Source organism: Leuciscus leuciscus (genome assembly GCF_965113295.1).
Source record: "Leuciscus leuciscus genome assembly, chromosome: 12".
NCBI lineage: Eukaryota > Metazoa > Chordata > Actinopteri > Cypriniformes > Leuciscidae > Leuciscus > Leuciscus leuciscus.
In genome coordinates, this window is record NC_138736.1 from 14,610,950 (window position 1) to 14,635,102 (window position 24,153).

Genomic DNA, 24,153 nt, shown 5'->3' on the forward strand with positions numbered 1-24,153 from the left:
CTAACTTGTTATCATATTTATTTGATTAGGATCATTTATTACACACCAGGGCTTCCCAAACTGCAGGCGGTTTGAATAAAAGCCAATAATTAATACAATGTTATAATTAAGTTAATTTATATTCAAATTTATATTAATTAAATCTTATATATATATATATATATATATATATATATATATATATATATATATATATATATTATATATATAGGCTATGTATGTACAGGTAAATGTTTATTATACAAAAAGCTGGTATAGATTTGTTGTAGTAAATGAGAAGAGGATGTTACTCATTTCCAATACAAATACAATCTAATTTGTCTTCTGGTTCCTGCTGTTTCATTTAACATATTTTATATTTTGAAAATAAAATGTTGTTAGTCTTTTCCAATACTAATAAAATAAAATGTGAATTTTTGTGTACATAACTTTTTTTCTGGCTATAGATACTGCCACACTCCTGTGCAAGTGGTACAAACAGCACTTTGTCAGAACTTGCAACAATATGGCAGCTGCTTGACCTCAGGCAACTCCTTACCACACCATCGAGCGCTACAGAGGCAGGCCACCTATTGCTCATCATATTAAATACTACAACATGCAGAATGCATCTTTTACCCTAATGCCTTTTATCCTGATGAAGATGGGTTGTCCTGTCAAAAATAGGGGAGTTACTCAACATGACAGCTATATTGAAGTGACTGCTTGAGGTATTTGGCTCATCCGCCCCCTCCTGACACGTTGTCATATGATTGATGAATTTTGTAATGGTACAAGTTTTTTTTCCATAGAGATATTAGCCTCCCTCGCATAATTCAAGAAGAAAATTCCAAAAATCTGGTTTTAGTTTCCAAAGAGTGTCAGTTTCCTCTGCTCACTGGTCTGGAGTAAAATAGTAAATATAAGTATACATAGTAAATAGTAAAAATAAGACCATAGTCTTATTATATTATAGTCATATTATATTACAAATAATGTTAGCTAACTAAAAATTGTCATAATCAAAATTCAAAAAAATAAACCAAGACCAGTTCAAATCCAGATACTTTTTAATTTATTTATATATAAAAAAGTAAAACAGTAAGATGATGCTAAACTTTGTTTTCTCACTTCTTGCATTTTAGGTCTTATGTTGTAAAAGCATAACAGTAAAAATGAACAAAATGTATTTTGTCTAAAAAAAAATAAAAAGTGTATTTCATTTTTACAGTCTATGATTCATGTTCATGTTTAGTTTTTCACTTCATTGCCATCTAGTGGTAGAATAAAAACAAGTTTATTGAACCCAGTCTTCAATAACCAGTGTCCACTTTTAGGAAATGCTGGGAGACAAGCATTGAATAAAATAACCCTAAAATAATAATAATTAATTATCTTTTGAATGTGGAATAACAAACACAGTAGACAAGTGTAAACCAGTCTCACATATCCCCTCATTCATCAAGTGCTGACCAGTCTTCACCAATATGTTATTACTTGCAATGTGCATAGTAATTCACCTTGAGAGTTTACCGAAAAATGAAAATTCTATAATTTACTCACCCTCACATTGTCCAAACCTGAATGAGTTTCTTTCTCTTGCTAAACACAAACGATATTTTGAAGAATGTCGGAAACCAATCAGTTGTGGAACACCATTGATATCCATAGTATTTTTTTTCCCATACAATGCAAGTCAATGAACTGATTGGTTACAAACATTCTTGTGTTCAGCAGAAGATACAAAAACGAGGGTAAGTAAATGATGAGAGAATTTTGGATGAACTATCCCTTTATTATACTCATCTTGCAGTTATAGGATACACAAAACTGTTTAAATAAACACAATACAGTATCATACCACTCCAGATCACCCATTAGTTAGAAAAACAAAAAACTACTTGATTACTTAAATTACTGATCAGTCAACCCTTCTTTTTATTTGAGTATAATCAATGTGAATTTAAACATGAAATTCTTATTTAGAAATAACTACATTAATAAAATTAAAAAATGCGTTTGGTACATTCATTTTTTAACTATGCTCAGCTCACTTTAAATGCAAATATACTTAGTACAAGTATACTTTACATCTCTCTCATTGTAACTAAAATCAGTGGCTGAATTAAGACAAATCCATTCATTTAGTCATGCTTTGCTTCATGATGAAAAACACAATGTAAAAATGGTACAAACTTTACTTACCTAATATTTTGTGTTTAAATAACTTCCAGAATTATTTTGTCAATACACAGCTGTAGAAGTCTTCATTAATTAAATAATGTGAACAAAAGTTTAATATAAGTTTTATTTCAAGTAACAAAAACTGGACAAACAGTAAATATCCAATTATACAAAAACTGTAAAATGAAAATAAAAGTGCTGTTTAACCGCTTAATGACACCTCAAACGGGTAATACTGGGGATAGTCATGAAGAACTTTCAGGCTTTCGTTGTACAGCTCCAGATCTGCAAAGCAAGAGGAAATCTTTTACATCCAAGTGCAAATGACATTGACAATAGAACTATCATAATCAACATAACAAATAATACCGAAAGAGACTTTGTCCTCGCGATACTGGGTATGTGAAACAGCCATGATTGTTCCTTTGTTGGACACCATTCCAATAACCTCTACAATCCCACTCAGCTCTTCATCCAGCTAAACAGGACGGGGGAAATATGACCTTTTTAATAAATACCAACATCATACACAGAGGTGCATCATATGCTGCTGAACTGATCACTCACAGGATCATTGAGCTCCACTGATGCAGTCTTTCCTTCTCCATCTGAAAGAGTAAGAGCCTTTCCTGATGGATGGACCTGTCAATACACAACCATATTGTCATGTTCACACGCTAGACAGAACTCACACTCTTCCAATACGTTTTTATTTTGCAATGCGTGGAACAATTCGCCCTAATAAATTATAGGCTCGTCTTGAAGTTATTAATATGATACTGAAAACTACTCAAATGCACTACACCGTATCATAACACTCATACCATGCATCATTCGCGCTTGATTTTCATTAGACTGCTAACGTTAGATGGCTCATTACAAAATAAATAAATGATAAAATGTTCATTATTCAGGGCATGAATATAAGTGAATGATAGGTCAATACCGTTTCCAAGCGTCCAATGAAGCAGACTGGCCGATTGATGTATTGAGACAACATCGACGTATTGATTCTGGGTTTCGGGGACTCATAAACGCCTGACATTGCGGATGTTTACGGCAAACCACACAAGAAATAAAACCCAAAATGACTTCAGTCGAGTAAAACAGAACCGCGGGAAAACTCGGATCAAGTGACGTATTTTTTACCCGGATGACCACGTTTCCGGTGCGTCAGAGGAAAACGCTCGAAACAAATAGCCTGTTAACTATAGTTCCTAGTTGTGGTAAGTCCCCATTTCCGCTCATTCTTTTGATTTTTATTATTATTAATTTATTTTTAATGTATTGCCTGTCAAATTACCTCGATAAACATGACAATAACCATTTACATATCAAAATACAGTATAACAGAAAAATCAGAAAAAACTCCCAAAATGGAAAAATAAAAGAAATGGTACAATATCATTGTAAATGGTACAATGTCATTACTTAGAACCTTCACAGAAACCTAGTGCGTCATGTTTTACAAATTGTTCTAACCAATAAGTTACTCACTAAGGGCTATACTAATTAATTTCTACATAAAATAACAATACGTTTGGTTTTTCTTTAGTCCGTTTTTGTTTAATCATATGGTATTTTCCATCATTAGAAATAGATTTATAATAAAAGCCATATTTGATTGTATTCTCTGTCTATCAAAATAAAATAAAACTTTTTTCATATTTACAGAGAATAATTCCCAAGTGAACAACACTCTCTCCAACCCACAGAAACCACACGCACATGGTTATTTTAATAAGCACATATACTAAGCGTATATTCACAGTTGTTAGTAAGGGACATGCTAGTACATATTTACAGATACATTATTGATGCTTTACTACGTGAGCTTAAAGAACTGTCGGATTTTTATTTTATTTTATTTTTTTGATACGCAAAAGCTTCTTTTTGTTTTCACACGGAGCGAAAAAGCAGATGGACACGGCGTGGGAAGGACTCGTAAACAAAACTTCAGTCGAGTAGCTCGCTTTTACCACAACAAAACTGAAATATTATACTCATATGATTTTAAGTAAGACAGCATTTCACTCAAATCTCAAAAAGATTGTTCTTTTTATTGTTCACTGTATTTCAGCAGAAATGTAGTAGCCTATAGCAACGCTTGCTAACTTGCTTGTTTCTTGCGCTGTCTAGGAAAAACAAAGCGGCAGCACAGTTTTCATTGACTTCATGTTGTGACTTTTATATAGATCACATTGATTTTGAATGCATACAGAAAAAGAAAATTACACTTGTTACACTCGATTGATTTCGAAATCTGCTTCATACCAGCATATCACGTGTGCTGAGGAGTGACTGATTTTCAACACAGACAACACAAGATGTTGAAGTTTTTCGGATTCAAGAATGACGGAGCCAAAAAATCTTCTGAGAGGGAAACTGATGGATTTGTCATCATTGGTAAGTCATTTGATCATTTTATTTTAGGAGCAACTTTCTGATTGTCTAGAATTTGTTTTATTCTTTTAGTTGAATAATAAAGTGAAATATCTGCCTGTTTATCCATCTATCTGCCTGTCCGTGTGACCATCCATCCATCCAAAATATTGTTAATAGGAAACTATAAATCCAAACGTTGTTTGGTTAATTCCTATCCACCACAAGAGGGCAGTATAGTTCAATCCTCACATTCAATGTGAATGTAGTTCATCAATAGTAATAGTTAATACAATTCTATTTAGTCTCATTGACTTTTTTTCCTTAATATGAAGTAGCAATCAATCAGGACATGTATTTGGGGTTCTCTGTACCTCTGTGGATCACCATTTCCTGTTCCTGGAGTGGATACAGAATGCCACAGCCTCGACAGTTAATACAATGAAATTACATAGCCTACCTTTTGTTGTGCTAGTTGCAACTTGCAGTAATAAGGTTTTATGTTTTTATGCCTCCCAGCCTACATTTTACTGTATTAGAGGGAATGTAGGTCAAAGGGAAAGAGAGATCCCTTGCTTCATAAAAAGCAGGATATGTTTACTGAGGGCTTGAGCCAGATTTGAATAGCTCACACCATGTGCTCATGTAGTTCGAGGAAATATTGGTAACCAGGGAATGGAAAATTACTGCTGAATATTTGAGGATAGATGGATGTTTGGCAAACTATGCTGGTTCTCCAATTTTAGGCTAACCATACTGTGAGAATGTTTTGGAAATAAACAGAGAATCGCACAATAGGATAGTAATTTGAAGTTAACATTTATATGGAGCCTGTCGCTGAACTCTTATGAAAATAATGTTAACTGGTATTAAATTATAGGCTACTATTTGCTCTATTGGCAAGGCCGCATGGCCTACAGAAATATATAAGTAAATAGGCTCAGTTTTTGATTTCATATTGACTGTGTTTGGTTCTGGTATGTATAAATTATTTTTGTATTTTTTTAATGCAAAGTCTCAGTGTTTATTACAAACTGATGATAAATCTATTATTGTTCTATTGATTTCTGAGTCATAATCTTCAGCAGCACTGTCTCAGCAGCATTTTAGGTTCATTTTGAAACAAAGTACATCACCCAATGTCTATTTTGATTTTTGAAACCTCTTTTATTCACTCTTCATTATGGGTTTAAGGAGTGTGCTTGGCAACTGGAACACAAACGGTACATGATGTAACATTATGAAATTAATCCGGTCCAGAGTGCAGCTTGCTTCATGTGAACCAGTCTTAGTACTTTAGGTTAGAATTGTAGATTAACTCAACTCAACCATGATTCCTGGACTACAATGAAGTGCTCTGGTACAACCTGGAACTAGACTAAAGGGGTTCGCCAGGCTGACGGGACAAACACATGACCGCTACCTTCACACAGCAGCAGAACACACTTGTCGATTTGGTTTGGAGCACTAAATACGGTTCTGTTCACATTCCAAATTGACTACCTGAAATTTCTGATAATTTTTCCTGTATGAATGGAATCGCAATTGACAATTAGTCTATTATGTCATTGATATATAGCACTGCACATAACTCCTGCTGAGTGTGAGCAGTTCATATGAAGTAGTGCTCACTGCAGAGCCAAATGATGTCCAGCTCCCCCTCTCTGGACGTCATGGGTGGAGCTTGACCTAGTCCAGCTCCACCTCTGTTGATCTAATGGGTGGAAGGATATAGTTATAGGTAGGGTTAGGGTGTGGTTGGACCTTCTAGCTCCACTCTTTACGCCCAGATTACATGGAAGGGGAACTGTATGTCATGCTCCATTCATTGGCTATGCAGTGAGCAGCCTCTCATTCGGTTCACCTCGAGCACACTAAAACAGGCCCAAGGAACTTGCGTATGCGGCTGCGGTAACATGCTGACAGCACATAAGGGACACGATATAGGCTTACTTTACATTGCATTATTTATCTGTGCCACAGATCCACTTCTCTTGGGGAAAGAAATCCCTTGCTTTGACTTTGAAGTGCAAATGAGGCCATATATGATTTGTAAAATGGCAAACAGTAGGAGCTTAGCAAAGGATCCGTTTATGTTCCATGTCAACTCACCTTTATTTATATATCACTTCATACAATACAGCTTTGGCTGCGTTTCCACACCCTTCAAATTGCACCAATTGAAAATACGGCCAATATGCGTCAATTTCGCAAAAACTCCCATTATTGCAATTTTTTTTATAATTTATGCTCGTATGAGGTGGTTTTTCAGGCAATTCGAAAAAGGAATATTTTGCAAAACTGCAATGGAAACAATATTTTTTATTTTGCATTTACAGTTCACCTGGTTAAAGTCACATCATTCTTTAAAGAGGGCACGGTATGTTTGGACAGAAGACAAGTTCTTTATTAAACTCATAAAAGACGAAAGAATTACGCATACTATAACATCCCAGAAACACCTCATATGTGGCCACTCCCAGTATAAGGGGTTTTCCTTGCCATTAATGCTTGGATAACATGCCTACGTCTCCTTCGATTAAAATGAATGGCTAGTGCGGTGGCTGCGAGAAATTAAAACCTATATCCGTCCGTCGCCATGATTTTTGGAACAAGGACAGTGCAAGCAAAATGTTGAGTTTTGTAATTGTTTCCACTGAATTATTTAATATAATACTAAATGCTCATTCACAGAAAGAACAAATGCTATAACAAGCGATAAACATCTTGGCCTCCACAATCCACACCATGAGACAATAACATTCTGTTTATTCTAAGCACCTGAGAACACTACACCCAGAACACACGCTTTAAAGCTACACTGTGTGATATTTTCCCCCATCTAGCGGTGAAATTGTATATGACTACCCAGTGAATATTAGTTTCTGTTCCTTTCAATTCCGAGGGCGTTTTAACTCCTACGGTGGCCATATTATTACAAGATTAACATGGCTTCCAGTTCGACTTCGTCCATGAGTGTTTCTTCAAGTAACGCAAGTTATACTGGAGGTCGTTCTGGCGTTATGCACAACCATGCTATGGTTAGACAAGCAACTATAAAACTTCGAATTTACACAAATAAGCTGAATTACCTGTCGAGAGGAATGCAGGCAACTTCGGCGTCCGTTTTAAAATCTTTGCTCCTCATGAGGTCTTTCCATCTGGGAAAAGTTACTCCAATATTGACTTTGGTCTTGCTGATTTGCCTGTTGCGTTGATGTTTTAATTCTCTCTTTCGCTTCCTTGGTGACTCTGCTACATGTCCTCGAAAATAGGCGTGATCCTCCATCTTCAGCAATCTTTCAAATCTGCCGGCAGTCGCGAGTAATCTCCCCCTCGCATTCGTCACGGTGTCACTGAGTGTAAAACGCGAAAGGCGAAGCTTGAATTTCCAGGTATGTCCCTCTTTGGCGAATGTATTTTCAAGATGGAGGCGCAACATGGCTGCCGCCATTCGAGCGACTCGCTCGTATGTATTATAAATGGCAGATTTTACGTTTACGAGAATACTTTATTAGTTGGTGGAAGTAATTACACATGAATGAGCACATATACGTTTGATAGAACAAAGTGTTTTTTGCTAAGAATCAACTTAAAAAGTTACACAGTGTAGCTTTAAAGACAAATGGATTTGATTGGCTGTCAATGTTTTTATTGGTCACCAGCCTGAAAGAAATCGATATGAAAGTGATTAAAATGAGATCGTTGTTATCGTTACGGTTGTGGTGTGGGTGCTATTTTTTTATTTTTTTACAAACTTTGATTTATAGTTATCGTTCTTGGTGTTAATATTGATTCACTGCTGTAAGCGACTGGCTGTATTACAGCTGACGTTATCCAGCCATTAGCACTGAGTAGTGTTCAACTTTTCCTAATAATGTTTTTTAATTTTTTTTTATTTTAGATGCTTGTGTAATGTAAAGGCTTCCAGTGAATGAATTCAATAATTGTGCTCTTTCATCCTTTCACACTTATTGTGTGTTTGTTTTTCCGTATTGGCTATTAAAGCTGAATAAAATTGATTTGGGACTTTATACATTCCAGTAGAGCATGTGTTTAACATCTGGTCATAAACGGATCAGGTCTGTTAGTGATACACCAAAATTTTGGCAAACAAAAAATATGCATTTTTTCGGTTTCAGCCAAAATCATTGATTGAAACAATGCTGTTTAATTAGCGCTTCTCAAATGATGATTTTCTCCAATGACTGTATGTGCAGTGCACATCCAAAAAAACAAACAAGAAAAAAACTTTAGAGCAGGTGCATGACCAAAAACACACAAGAAGGCCTTAAAAAAAGAACAAAAGGAAAGTAGACTGTCACAATGCTCTCAAACTCTATTTTAATACAGTAATAGACAATTTATGTTTTGACTTTTTCAGCCTTCAGCGTCAGGTTGCAATATGTAAAATTTCTTTGGCTGAAATATCAAGAATCAGCTCACTGTGGAAAAACTTTTCTACAACTTGATTTATTACCTGAGAACACAACAAAATGTTCGGAACACCTTAACAGCAATCAAACCAGAGTTCAATTACAAAAACTTTACTTTCAGTTTTGATTTTCAGCTAAAACATCAAAACATTAGGGAAATGAAACTTGAATTGTGGTTTTGGTTAAAAAATATATTTTGGTGCAATACCAAGTAAGAAATTCACTCTTACAGTGTTTCGCAGCAAATAATTCATTGTCGTTTGGAGATGGCAGTTTGAGACTAAATGAGGAACAGAGAGCATTGCCCATGCAAAAATAAATAAATGAAAGCAGAGAATGTGACCCACATGATGCAGTTGGAAACTGCAGTCTAGGAGGTACATTGACTTGCACACTAACACCAAGACCTAGTGGTGACCTCTGGTGATTATATCGCTGTCACTGTGAACGCCCCTTTAAACGCAAGTCATACAAGCTTTTTTTCCTGAACATAAACAATGGACACCATCTCAGAGGGAGTTATTTGTGGAGGTGTTGTGAAGGTGTTAATAACACAGGGAGGAGCCGTGGTGTGTGTGAAGGCCCCAGAGGTGAGCAGACGATCACCAAGACATTCAGCTGTGTTATTTTCAGGAGCAACAGGAAGAGGCTGGGTTTCATTTTCAAGCAGGAATTACACCATCTGCAACTTCAGACAGGAAAAAGATGTAATGATGCGAACGGGTCTTGCATGGAGAATGCCTTTTTATGTTACACAGCATTCGGTCTAGTTATGGTTTCAAGGTGTTGCAGGTTTCTCTTACGTAACACGGTTGATTGTGGCTGTAAGTACGTAGAAGGAATGCTTTGTAATGTAATATAATCTACGACAGTAATCTAAGAAAGTAATCTACCTTGTAGTTAATCCACATTATTGTCCTGACCGTGGAGAAAAAGTTATTATTCTTTTTGAAAATCAAACCGTTGCCGTAAAGCGTCTATGACTGGCATTGGGAATCGCTATGCCTTTCTTCTCTGATTGATTTTTAAAAGTATTCATTGTTTTTATTCTTTGCCTTTCAGGTGAAACTGTCGAGGACCAGCGATGGAAGATTCAATCCATGAACATTGAGCAGCCTGCAACAAATGTAATAGTACAACCATCTAAGGTGTGTTTTGTTTCACTTAGTAGAGTGATCCATAATTACAAATACTTAATGATGGTATGACAACAAACTTCTAACAAAATTTAGGCTAAGTCATTATTAATTTATAATCTTCCCACCCAGTGAGCTGTTAATGTGAGACTGAAACTTTGTATGAATTTGTATGATGTGATTCGAATGGAAAAGCATTAGTAGGGCGTAAGCAGATAATACAAACATGTACAAATTAATTCGAATTACCCACCAATTTTCCAAAACAAAACAGTTACAAATCGGGACTGTTACATTGTCCCGGTTACATTGGTCCAGTCCCAGAGGTTCACTCGTTAACCGTTCACTGGTGGGCAAGATTATCAGTGAATAACAACTTAAATTTTATCACATAGCAGAAGATTGTAAATGTAGTGCACATCACAAGTCAGAATCATATAGACAACATTCAAGGTGCAGTCACATTTACCGTTATTTACATGGGCAAAATTCAGTCATTTCATTAGCAATCCTGGAATTTCCCATGAGGGAGAAGAATTTCCACAGGAAGATTTGCAACAGGTTTAATTTAGTTGAACAACAGAAAGCTGCTCATTTTTAAAGTGACTTTTGTGTCACTTTGATCGATACACTATTAACAGTGGACTTTTTGGCTGGCAAATTTTCACTAGTGTCACCGCACCTTTATGCTTCTTTTAGCCATTTTTGGATTTAACAGATGGTCAATAAATGTGTGATTATTTGGAAAAGAGCTGTATAAAGACTCGATGATGTACATGCTTGTTGAGGAAAGGTGTGCTGTTACTTTTTTTTAAGTGATCAAACTTACGAGTTTGACCTGGCGGATGATAAAAACATTCTTTGCTTAGAGCTGAGTATCAGTAAACACAGAATATGCTACGTTTTCAGTATGATCCTAATTAAATCTTAAGGATCACTCATAGAGTCGTCTGTGTTAGTGGGCCAGCGTGATTTCCATATGCTGTGTGTTGGGGGCACAGAAGCACTGAAGAGAGAAAGATCCCCTTGAGTTGCGCTGGCCGAGCGGGTGTGTGACAGGTGCCAGGTGGCAGGACTTGATCAGCGCCAACATGTGCCGCTGCCATTCAGCAATCTGTTCCAGCACCGCCTGGAGACATATGGCTAATGAAAGACGCTCAGTCTCACTCTTTCTCACTGAATATGAGAGGCTTTCACAAAATCCCAAAGCCTAGAGTCAGTTATTGGAGTTGACTTGTGGACAGGCTAAGTGCGTTTTACAATCACGTGGACAAAATAATGGAAAAACCAGCTGTCAAAGAGGCCTGACAGTGTGTAGTTTGCTATGTGAGTTTCCAAAGAATTAGAAGTTCCAAAGAGGTCACATGATCACAAAAACAGCACAATGATTTAAAGCAGAGTTTAGTTTATTTCCTCAACCCCAATTAAACACACCTGAACCTGATTATCAATGTCTTACTAGGCATACTAGAAACTTCCAGGCTGGTGTGTTGAGGCATGTTGGAGCAAAACTCTGCAGGACAGTGGCTCTCCAGGACTGAGGTTTGACACCCCTGCTTTAAAGGTTTAGTTCACCCAGAAATGAAAACTCTGTCATTATTTACTCTCATATCGTTACAATCCCATAAGACTTTCATTCATCGTCGATGCACAAAGATATTTTTTAATGGAATTTGAAAGAACAGAGGTTTGTTCTCATGTGTCAAGAAAGTAGAGTTGAGCTTCCGTTTACTATATTTGAGTGCTCTGTGTAAGTTCGCTGATCAATTAAACCACCCGATTAATATGGATTACTTTTACAAGCTCTTTATGAACATTTTGAATCGTACGAGATTTGGGTGAATGGACTCTAGATTCTCAGATTTCATCAAAAATATCTTCATTTGTGCACCGAAGATGAACGAAAGTCTTATGGGTTTGTAAACGACATGAGAGTGAGTAATTGTTGACAGAATTATTTTTTTGGGGTGAACTAACCCTTTAATGTTAGTCACAATGAAATAAAATCGAAAATTCTTATTTTTTTATGGAATGGTGAAGTGTTTGTTATAAAGGATTTATCTGTGCACAACTGCACATCATATATATTTTTTAAATTAATCTTTAATAAAAACATTCCTCTCCCTCTTGTAACATCTCGTCTCTGATGACGTGTGCACTGGGACAATAATCCCTCTTCTCCAGCAACCTGTTGCTAACATGAGATCACAGCAATAAACAAGGATCCAATCAGTTCCCGATGGACAAAATTCAAAAGGTTCAGCCGTACATTATTTTTAAATTTTTTTCACTCGGATATACGCCACAATAGGGACTGCTTTTCACGCTTGATGCAGACTTTTAGGGGGAAATTAATTGACACTACATGCGAAACATTGACAGGAACAGAATGACACTTCATAGGAAAGCTGTTAAATGCCACGAAAGCACATCCTCAGAAATGACCAGAGTTGAATTAGCAGTTCTGTGACTCAGTCGGACCACAAGCCGTGTGTTATGAGCTACACAAAGCTGCTATTCAGAAACCTCATTCAGATGATTAAAGGACAAGCTGAGAATTCTAATCAGTTACTTACCTGTCTATCAAAACTGGTATGATTTAGTTTTTTCCTTGAAAGAATATCCAAGCTACTCTTTTCCTTACAATGAGTATGAATAGAGACCAATATTTCCAAGGAGAAGATTCAATTTTGAGTGAAACAGATTTTAGGCTGTTTCTCGCACAGAGCTATCATGTGGTTTCAGGAGACTTGGATTTTAGTGCATATCATACGGACTGCTTTTATTGTGCTTTTTAGTCCTTGTTGGGGCTGGACAGCTTTCGATCACCATCCACTTTCATTCGTATGGAAATTAAGATTTCCACCTTATTTAGTTCAGTTAGTTGTTCAGTGTTTTTGCTTCTTCCTCTATGTATTGTTCCAGTAAAGAACTGACATTAATAGATCATCATTCCCTGTCTGACATGTGTTTGGCACTAGGCCTGTCGCGATAGTCAATAAATCAATTAATCGCACGATAAAAAAAAATGAGCTCGATAATTTTTCTGGCCGCGATAAATCCATTTGCATGCTTGTTTGTTTTCCTCGTCTCTCTCTCTCTCTCTCTCTCTCTCTCTCTCTCTCTCTCTACCAAAGAGACTGGATGACCACTCTCGGTTCCTTAGCGTATAGAGACAGAGCGCAACGCGTCATAAGCTGAAGACCACGCCCACCAAGGGGGAAAACAAAGCAACTGTCTCCATTGACTTTGCATTGCGAGAGGCTGCCTCCTTGTCATTTCTTGCTTCTAAGAAAAGACAGAATAATGCCTAAAAGCTGCTATGTGACAAGGTGTAGAGCAAACAAGCTAAGAAACCCAGAAATAAGTTTTCATAAGCTGTCGACCCCAAAAAACGAGCGTTTGAGGACATAAAAGTCATAAAGTGCGTATCATATGCACGCAAAAACTATTTTTGGCGTATAAATGGCACGAGAAATAACATTCGTGGTATAGATACGCATTTTCATGAGATCAGGCTCCTCTCCCGGCACGGCAGTCGCCGCAAGCAGTGGATGTAAACAATTTTGTTTACATCCATTTTATTTATTGTTTTTGGTATTTATTCAAGTGATTTTTTTTTTTGTTAACAGACACTGAGAGTCCATTGCTTTTATTGTTTTTGGTTGTTTTGTTCATTTTTTGTGGATATTTAAAATGTTTTCCGTTTTAAATGTTTAATATTCTTAAGAAATAAAAGTTTATATATCTCTAAAAAGGTGTACCTGCATTATTATGCCATTATCATTATATTAGATGAAAATGGTCTCAAACGACAATATTATCATTTATTGCAATAATTTCTTGGACAATTTATCGTCCAGCAAAATTTGTTATCGTGACAGGCCTATTTGGCACTCATATAAGACAAACAGGAAAAGTAAGAAACCACCTCCACTACTAAGACAACCAGATTCTGTTTACCTGCAGCTTAAGAAAGCTTTGCTCATTTAATCATTGACAAATTAACATATTTTTGAGCATTTAGTTTCACATTTGACCTTACTTGATAATGCACAGGATTGACAGTGTCTCTTACTGGTGTATTAGAGCTGATTATGTTATAATACACCACTACACCCACATTTTTTTTATTTTTTTTTATTTTTTTTGAAAGAAGTAATTTATGCTCACCAAGGCTGCATTTATTTGATCAAAAATACAGTAAAATATAAAAGATCTGTTTTCTATTTGAATATATTTTCAAATGCAATTTATTCCTGTGATGGCAAAGTTGCATTTTCAGCATCATTACTTCAAGGCACAATATGTATTTTTTTTTATTTAAAAATATAAAAAATCACTATATCTATGTTATATATTTTTTAAAGTTGTGTATTTACATTATCCCGACAGTTCCAATTAACTTCTAAATCCAGAGAAATTAATATTTTAATTCGAAGACACGTGTCTTTATTTCCGTTTTGTCGCCGTCAATGGCGTCATATCCGTGTTGTCTCTGGTTTCCGCTCGTGCTGCCATGGCAACCAGAGCTATGAACCAGAGCCCTCTGATAGTAACCAAACTGACGCGGACAACTGTGTAGTTCGCAATGTCTATTTGCACGCTGTTGTTGTTTCGTTCAAACATTATGGACCATGGCAAGCAGACTTTGGATAAAAAAGGAGAACTAAACCGAGAATCAATATCAGCGCGGTGTTTTCGAGATGTCGAGAGCTCCCATGGACACTATATAAACGAGAGCTCCACGTCCGAGACTTCGACAACTCCTACATGTACTTTATTAAACAGGTGAGCACATTTACATAAAACTAATCAAGGTTATATAGTTCAACAATGATAAAATGTTAGAATATGATCTGTATGTTATTCTAATGTTGATCTAGCTAGCTTACTGCTAGTCTCATTACAGACAAACTAACGTTAACACATACATTTCAACACATTCAAATGCAGTTTAGAGTGATAGTGTAATGTTAGACCAAGTGAAACAGCGCTGCGTTACCTCTCAAGTTTAATTTGTCTAATAAACTGACCTGTGAGTAGTAATTCTGCGTGTAGTTCGGTAGAATGAAATGTCCATATTCCTTTTATATCCGCGGGACTCGCATCGCGTTTGGAGCTGATAGCTGTCTCTTAGCAATCCCGAACTGCTTCATATCACAGTCATGATAAAAGCATCGATGTATTCAGTAATCCATATACATTATTAGATCGGTCGGCTTGACGTTGACGACAAAATCCATAATTCATAGCAAATGTTGCGTCATCAATCTACGCCTTTGTTATTGTAAATAGGTTAGCGACCCCTAGTGGAGAAAAAATCCCATATTGTGCCTTTCAGTCTTCAGTTTTTTTTTTTTTTTTTGGGATTCTTTGATGAATAGAAAGTTCAAAAGATTAGCATTTTTAAAAATTGAAATCTTTTGTAACAATATAAAAGTGTTTACTGGCACTTTTGATTAACTTAATGTGTCCTTGCTAAATAACAGTTTTAAGTTCTTAAAAAAAAAAAAAAAAAAATCTCACTGGCCCAAACCTTTTAAACAGTAGTGTAGTTGAATGAGAATTGTTTATTGTCTTGGTGAAAATAATTCACTTCTATTTACAAACAGTTTTAAATGTGCTGCACATCTGTGCATCATTAGTTGTGTCAGACTGTGACGTTCAGCTCTAGTTGTGGTACAACGTGACTTCCTTCATCGTGATGTTTCAGGGCTGTAATGAATCATCCACCTCATATGAGACCAGATTTCTCAGCTATGTGGCTGCAGGCTCTCTCTTTTTGGGGGTAATAATGTGAGGCACATTTCCTGACTCATTGCAGTCAGTCTTACTAATAACAAATAATGCTAAAGGAACTGATACCTGACGTGTAATATCACTGGACCTTGATGGTGATGATAATGAGTAAAGGCTGAACTTATTCAGCATTGATGAGGATTTAAAGAGCTAAAGAGCTTTCTTTTATTAAATCCAGACAAGACAGAGGTAATACTTATCGGTTCAAAAAACCGCCCACAAAACCTCGCACAATACAACTTTAACATCATAGGATGTTCTGTTACTTTATCCTCTACAGTAAAAGACCTGGGTGTTATACTCGATTGCAACCTGTCTTTTGAAAATCATATTTCATATGTTACAAAAACAGCCTTTTTCCACCTTAGAAACATTGCTAAGCTACGTAATATGCTATCAGTTTCTGATGCAGAAAAGTTAGTTCATGCATTCATGACCTCGAGACTGGATTACTGTAATACTTTACTAGCTGGTTGTCCTGCATCCTCAATAAACAAGCTACAGTTAGTCCAAAATGCCGCCGCTAGAGTTCTTACGAGATCAAGAAAATATGATCATATAACACCAATTTTATCATCACTGCATTGGTTACCTATAAAGTTCCGTATTAATTACAAGGTATTGCTACTGACTTATAAAGCCCTAAACGGCTTAGCTCCAGTCTATTTAACGGATCTTCTATCTCCCTATAATCCATCGCGCTCTTTAAGATCACTAAATTCAAGGCTTTTGGTCATACCTAGGATATCCAGAACCACCAAAGGAGGGAGAGCATGTTCGTTGCTCAGACTCGCTCTCCCAGTTTAAAACTAGATTAAAGTCGCATCTCTTCAGCCAGGCATTCATATAATCTTACAGTTCAAACTACAATCCGGCCTCTAGCTCATAAATGCCAGAGGAGAACTGGCCCCCGACTGAGCCTGGGTTCTCCCAAGGTTTTTTTTTTCTCCATTAGGTCACCTGATGGAGTTTTAGGACACAATTAGGTCACTTGATGGAGTTTTTCGGTTCCTTGCCACTGTTGCCTTTGGCTTGCTCAGTTGGGGATATTTTGGGGATATTTAATTTAATTTGATCAATCAATAAATTCCTCTTGAAACAAACTTTGTTGTATTATTTTAATTTAATACTGTGAAGCTGCTTTGATACAATCTGTATTGTGAAAAGCGCTATACAAATAAACTTGACTTGACTTGACTTAAACACCTGCTCAGTGGCACAGCTCACAGTTTGGTAAATGGTACTATAGTTGAGTCATAGTGATGAACATAATAACAGTACTGCTTTTCAACAGATCAGGTTTCTCAGTTTTCACTGTGGATTTTCTTTCTTTTTGTTCAGCCATCCAGTGCCGGGAACAGAGGATTTGCAGAGACTGCTCAGCCTTCCTCTCAGCCTACATCTGCTAAGATGTCCTCTGAAACGCACGGTGTGGACGCCACCCCTGCTCTCCCTGAACTTCTAGGCGATATACCGTTCACTTTAGCACCACACATCCTTGCCATGCAGGCAGGCCTGCCCTTTGTAACAGATATCACCTTGCCTCACGACATAAATGACAAACTAGCCAACTTTCGTTATGACTTCTCCTTGGAGAACTCGGTGCTTTGTGAGCCGTGACTCTCAGCCCATCAGTCATATCACTAACACGTGATGAACTATGAGCCTTTGGTTGTCAAGATTCTCCTTAACCGCTTGCCTCTTAAATAAATGAAGATCTAGTTCCAGTTAGCTGAAAAAAAAATCGGTCACTGACTATAGGGTGTTGGGCTCAAACGAACATATTGTCCATTTAGTTTAAATAAGTTAGTGAAGTCCGCATCAAGATGGTTTACAGTCTCTCAGGATCTTACACTTGATTGTGTGAGATGAGTGTTACCGCCTCATTTAAAAACAGTAGATGAGTATTTATAAGATGACCTATGGCTTTACATTTTTCAAATGTAGTTTGTTTAAATTTTACGGGTGTAAATTCTGTGCAATTTAGCATTTTGACTCTGTGGGGTCCTGTAGCATAAGATGATATGCTGAAATTGTTTCGAAACTGTTATGTTTCTCAGTGGTTGCATTCGGTTGTTTGATGTTTCAGACATCGCAGTCTGCGTTGGCCTTCCTCAGTTTTTTCTTAGTTCTGCAAAGACATACTGTAATTTATGGAACCGGTTTCAAGAAGTTTTCTTCCAGATCGTTCACTTAAACCAGTCATGATACATAGAAAGAATGATTTTATAGTAATCTGTCACTCAGCAATGTAATTCTTTAAACATATCTAAAATAAATAATTGGATAACAAATATAAGTATTTAATTAAAAAATAAATTATATTTTTAAAATATATATAAATGTTAAAAATGACAATCATAATGGCCTTTTGGCTAGTCCACTATATTTGCTGTAACTACAGTGAGTACCCATAAACCTTAAAGGTGTAGCATATCATTGAGTCAGTGTTGCTGTGCTGGGCTGTTTTGGATGCAAACAATGTTTTGATGGTGTTTACACTTCAGGGGAATCAGTAATAAAGCTTGTTATAAAACAACAAAAGCAGAGAGTACTGCACGGTAGTCTTTATGTAGCCACTGGTGCTCATTGGATCAAACTATAAAGACGAAATACTCCAAGGCACTCACATGGTGAAAGTAAATAGCCTTTAATTAACTGCGCTTAATCATTAAAAACCTCCTAATAAAAGTGTAGATCTACTCGTTTTGACTCGAGTGCCTTGGAGTATTTTTTCTTTATAATTAGAATTTTGCTTAGTTGTAGTTGTGTCTGCATATTAAGTTGGGATTTTTACACCACAAAAATTACACAAATGACCTTAAGTGAAAGAATTGCACTTAAAATTGAGAGACGGACATTGCAGTGCTCATTATAAACAGGCCAATGTTATATATCTTTGTTTGTAAATGTGTGTGTGTGTATATATATATATATATATATATATATATATATATATATATATATATGTATATGTGTGTATAATTTTTTTTTTTTGTGTGTGTGTGAACATTGCATACGTCTACTGTTGTTGTTTGATTTTAATGCATGAAGGGTTTAAGTTCTGCTCCATTTTGGGAGGCAGATATGTATTCTGAACATTGTTTGATTGCAAAAACATGCACATGGATTTTAATAGGATTTACTGTGCTGTTTGAACAGGCCACATAGTTGTTGATCTGTTTTTTTCCCCTTTCATCTGAATTTCGGTTAATGAATGGGTTTTATAGTGCGTGCTGCTATGTACACAATGTACTCAGGTTTAGCTGTGTCTCCTTTACATCCTCTGTACTTTACTTGATAGTTTATTTGCTTTATCACATCAAATCTCACTTTTGTTTATTTTATATATATATATATAATATACATTTTTTTTGATTGGTCTTTGTTTTGATTTGTCAGATGCAGTTATTTAATCTAAGGTTCCTCCTAATTTCTCAGTCACTGACCTGTCCTTTTCAAAACACTGTACTGAAGTAATCAAAGTTTGCATTGTGCTGTCTTTGCCCTTTAAAATGTCTGTAAAATAATGTAATGTCACTTTAATGTCACCTTAACTATGGATTCCTTATTGATTCATATCTGGAACAGAATTCCTCATTGATTCTGATCCCACATGATGTTTATGCTAAAATCTGAGCATGAGCGGAATGTAATGACAATGTTTAATTAAAATCGTATTTGATTACATTTTGTTGCAATTTGCTGTTTTGTATGTACATATCTTGCAAATATTATTTAGCACAAACATGATATTAAAATTTACTGTGTACTTATAGGTAAAATAACTATTCCAGAAAAGGCAAAACATTTAAATGTTAACAAAAGTCACATCACTGTTTTGTCCTAAAACATTTTAAATTACTGAATTGAATAAATGGCATTTCAATTAACAAATGTAATAAATGACATTTAAAATGTGACAACTTGCCCCAATTTGACATTTATTGGGGAAACTTATCCTGAGTATACTGCTCAACCTTAGAGCTAAAATTAATAAATTAATTTAATAAATGACATTTAGAGCCCCGGTCTCTCGTATGTCTTCTAATGCTCTTTGCATTGCTTACCGTTAAGTCCGTTACACCATCTGTGTTATCTAGTATTAATGTTTGTACTTTGTACCATTAGATTAGTCTGTCAGTTTACAGACTTAACCAATAGCAAGACAGAATCGCAAACGTTCTTAACCACAATGAGTCCATTGGCTCCTTCTGAGGCCATCATTTTCGCCAAACCAATCATATTTTATTTTGATCTTGCGATGCACCAATCAGAGGTCGTAAGAGCGCCGGACGCTCCCGCCCACACGTCTCGATGACTGTGCCGCTGAAGTGCCTGTCATTTGGAGTAACACAAGGCAAAGAGGGGTGTAGAGACACACGACAGTCGGGATAACATTTCTTCAGCGTCAACTTTTTTAGGTTTCCAGACTAGGATGAACTCCTGACACATTTTAAGGACAAGTTAGCGTCATCCAATCATCTGCATGACGAAAGGACAAAAACTTCGTTCAGGGAAGCTAACGTTACATTGCTACAATTTCAGCACACTAACCGACAAGCTGAGGCTGCGCATTACACCAACATTAAAATAAGCTTCTGCTTTTTTAACTGTTAAAAGACGTTTAATAAGAAGTTTAATTAATGACGTGAGTTTAATTAATGAAGACTTGGGAAGGAATGTATTAGCGTATTATCTTAGTAAAACTACCACATAGTTAGGTTCAGTCATGTCAGCATCACCTGTGCACTCGGCTCGGGTCAAGCGCGGCAATGACGGGTCCCCCATCAACACCTCCTCCTCCTCTTCCTCAGCAGCAGCAGCATCATCATCATCATCATCATCCTCCGCCGGCAACACTAGCCGGTTGCAGCCCATTCGCGCCACGGTGCCCTACCAGCTCCTGCGTGGAAATCAGCAGCACAGCCCGACCCGCCCTCCCGTGTCCTCCTTCTCCTCCTCCTCCTCCTCCTCCTCCATCTCAGTCGGAAGCAACACAGAACCGACCGCAGCAGCCCAGCACAGCAGCTCCAGTTCCGACAGCCCGACGCTCGCCAGTCCGGCAGGAAACGGCTCGCTGGACGGTCGGCTGATCCCGCGGCAGAGGCGCTCTCCTCCGGACCACAGGAGCTCACCCGAGCGCTGCCCTCATTCACCTGTCCTGAGAGGTAAACAACAGGCCCAAATCCTGCTTCATTTACTGCCATTCATTTTAGCATCTTCACATACGCTGCTGCTGAAGTCGTTTAATTGGGTCAGGGTATTTATCATGTAGCTGCTACTGTATATGAAAACAACATCCATTCTTCACATAAAACTGTCACTATAGCACTATAAACGCATATGCATGACACAGATATGACAGCTTTAATAAGAGTATTATATATATTACAGTGAATACATATTTAAAATACATTTAACCCTATTAACTAAATCTGCTTATTTATTTAAGATCGAAACCAAATGCGTTTAAAGCGTTAATATTTACTAATGTGCATAAGCAGGGTGTTTATGCATCATGATGACCATGGCTGTGATTTAAAACCTAGTGAGTTGCCTAGACAGTCATCGTATATCGCGAACACGAACGTTTTTCCCGTTGTGTCATAAGCGTTTTTTGAAACGCTGCGCTCGGTTCCATTCTGTTTCTGTCTTCTGCAAGAATGCGTCCCGTGTACACGCCCCCCGTGATGCCCAGAAAAGCCGTCTATGTAGTGAGCTCGTTAGGTTCTGAGGCACGGCCCGCGCTGGTTCAGCTCCTGCTAAAGCTAGCGATCTGTAGCTTCATAAACACACGCATAACCACCAATATTGCGTTATTTCTATGTACCCAGTCGTGAATGAATGAGCTTGCATGTCTTTCTCATGGTTGTAGTTAATTCGCTGTTGTTTATCGGGCAGGGATGGAAAGAATTACGTGGGTAATTGGAGGTTGAGTGTGTATGTGCGCGCGCGCGCGTGTGTGTGCGTGTGTGTGTGTGTGTGAAGGCCACACAGGGGGCCTCGTCACTAACACACAACCTCAACCCTGCTGTTCTGCTTCATAACACATTATTATGAAACCTAAATGTTGCAAATTGAGCACCTAAAACCGTATTTAACGACTTGACGTGTTGCCTGTATATTTAGGATAAATAACATGTCAAATGTTCATTCATTCCCAGTAGGCCTACTGCATTTTCAGTCTTCATATTCAGGCCTACATATTTACGACACAAGGCTACTAACTTTAAACCTATGGTAACTTGGTAACGTTATAAGCCACCATTTTCATTAAAAAAAGATTTAACAGTAATGATGCTACAGTGGCTCCAAAATATATTTCTACCACTGATCTATGATAGAGATCAGTGATTTGGATGTTTAATTCACATTTGTTTTTTAATCCATTGCATTAACAAAATATCAAACCAAATACAATGTAGGCTATATGCTTGCAGTGATATTACATTCAGAGAGTAAGTGAGTCCAAATACTTTCTGAGGCCAATGCATATGGATGTAGAAGAGATTGTGGTTTAAGTATGCAGTCATTTTTTGTTGACATTAATCATCATGAATCTCTTGACATTATTTTGATCATTGATTATGAATTGGTGATTGTGGTAAGGCATTCCTTCTGCTGAGGATTTGTATCAGAGATACAGGTCAATGTAATGTCCACCTTTTTTGATTATATTATAAGGAGAATCTTAAATATTTGCCTGGCTGATGAAAGGTTATCTGTCTGTTATCATAATATCATATGGAAATATGTTAAATTCAGGAAGGAGCTAGTGATGGGAGGATTGGATCATTTTACTGAATCTCTCGTTCAGTCTTGTTCATCAAAATGAACAATCTTTATTGAAGTCATTTTGTTCATTTAAGTGGCGTTAAATGTTATATTTTCTACTGACAAAATACCTGAACACGTCCACCTACGCAATCTTGATCATATTCCGAATTAGAAAATCATTATAATGCAGCCAAATATAATTTATGAGGAACATAAATAATTACTTTACCTTCAAAGTTCTTCATTCATTTGTCACGTGACGGACACAATGAACAAATCATTCATGAATGACCCATCTCTAGAAGGAGCTCTAAAGTCTTTTTAAAGGTCCCATGGCATGGATTATTTGATTATTTTATAATGTTTCCTGGGGTGTCCTTATAATGTTAGTATGTTTTTTTTTTTGCTAAAAAATTGTCATAATTTAGAAATAAAAGGCATTTTTCCTAGCCTGATTTTAGCCTTTGATTTGAACGCTATGTTTTAGGGGCCGTGTCTGCTGTGAGACTTCAGTGTAAACCCTCACTGCTGTGATTGGCTGACATGCTTCATATGAAATAGCTAGCATTACATGTGGAACTCTGATGTAAGTCGAGATGAACGAATCGTGAGAAGTTTTTAAAGTATTTAGATCTATTCCCATCACATAAAAGGTTGCAGTGATGAGCATTGACCAAATGACAGTCTGTTGATCACGTGAATGAAGATCGTATCATTGCAAACGCAGTTTCTGCACTCTCAATAATGATTTCACCAATGCAAACGTGATGAAATCATTTAAATACAGCAAGAGCTTCGTTGTGCAGTGTAACAGCGTCATTGATTTCATAACGAGTTTTGGCAAGCTGTGTGATTGACAGCTTGGGCGATTGGAAAGGGATTGTTCTTTGATCGCTTTCTGTATATATATTAATCACAGTTTAAGTACGATTATTTTCATCCTACTAAGAGAAATGACGTGAAGTTGATCGTTTAGTCACTGGCTTGATTTACTGATGCATAAACAGTATTGAATGATTTTGAGAGAAAGATTATCTGTCTGAACTTGAACAATTACACATCAGAAATTCACATAACTCACTGGTTCTTCAGAGGCTCGGATGAAGGAACTAAAAAAATACTTTTGTGTTCATTTGTACATCCAAACACTGAGCAACTGCCATTCTTCACTCGTTTGCAAGCCATGATGTCTCTCGAGGAAAAACCAATATCGTGCTCGCGCAGCTCATTTTCTCATGGGCGGGCCAAATTCTCTTTGCGGGCAAAGAAGAGAAAGGGGAGGTAACCTTTCCCCTTATGACGATATAAGGGGAAGATTCCAGATTCGCCCGTCTGAGCTTTCATTTTCTCAAAGGCGAAGCAGGATAACCCAGGGTTTGGTTTACACCTATCACAATTTCTAGCCAATGGAGGACCATAGGCAGGCTAGGGGAACTCATATTAATGTTAAAAAA

General features: G+C 36.9%; 3 protein-coding genes across 5 annotated transcripts in view; 2 read left to right on the plus strand and 1 right to left on the minus strand.

Annotated features, from left to right (window-relative positions):
* Positions 1 to 2,269: 2,269 nt before the first annotated feature.
* Positions 2,270 to 3,324, minus strand: rpa3 (replication protein A3). Its single transcript, XM_082186882.1, has 4 exons — positions 3,110 to 3,324; positions 2,731 to 2,805; positions 2,533 to 2,641; positions 2,270 to 2,448 (listed from the first exon to the last, which is right to left on the minus strand). Exons 1-4 carry the CDS (start codon positions 3,206 to 3,208, stop codon positions 2,366 to 2,368), a joined length of 366 nt encoding a protein of 121 aa, XP_082043008.1. The 5' UTR covers positions 3,209 to 3,324; the 3' UTR covers positions 2,270 to 2,365.
* A 710-nt stretch (positions 3,325 to 4,034) lies between these two features.
* On the plus strand, positions 4,035 to 19,609 carry umad1 (UBAP1-MVB12-associated (UMA) domain containing 1). Of its 3 annotated transcripts, none has more exons than XM_082186386.1 (4): positions 4,035 to 4,180; positions 4,441 to 4,569; positions 10,044 to 10,129; positions 17,261 to 19,609. In XM_082186386.1, exons 2-4 carry the CDS (start codon positions 4,491 to 4,493, stop codon positions 17,537 to 17,539), a joined length of 444 nt encoding a protein of 147 aa, XP_082042512.1. In that variant the 5' UTR covers positions 4,035 to 4,180; positions 4,441 to 4,490; the 3' UTR covers positions 17,540 to 19,609. The 3 variants fall into 3 exon arrangements, with proteins under 3 accessions (XP_082042512.1, XP_082042514.1, XP_082042513.1); XM_082186388.1 differs by having other exon boundaries at positions 4,060 to 4,180; positions 4,303 to 4,569; XM_082186387.1 differs by having other exon boundaries at positions 4,076 to 4,569.
* Positions 19,610 to 20,147: 538 nt separating this feature from the next.
* glcci1a (glucocorticoid induced 1a) overlaps positions 20,148 to 24,153 on the plus strand; it is a 43,084-nt gene continuing 39,078 nt past the window's right edge. The window contains exon 1 of the mRNA XM_082186373.1: positions 20,148 to 21,090. Coding sequence (XP_082042499.1) covers positions 20,652 to 21,090 — 439 coding nt within the window. The 5' untranslated portion in view covers positions 20,148 to 20,651. The remainder of the gene's footprint in view (positions 21,091 to 24,153) is intronic.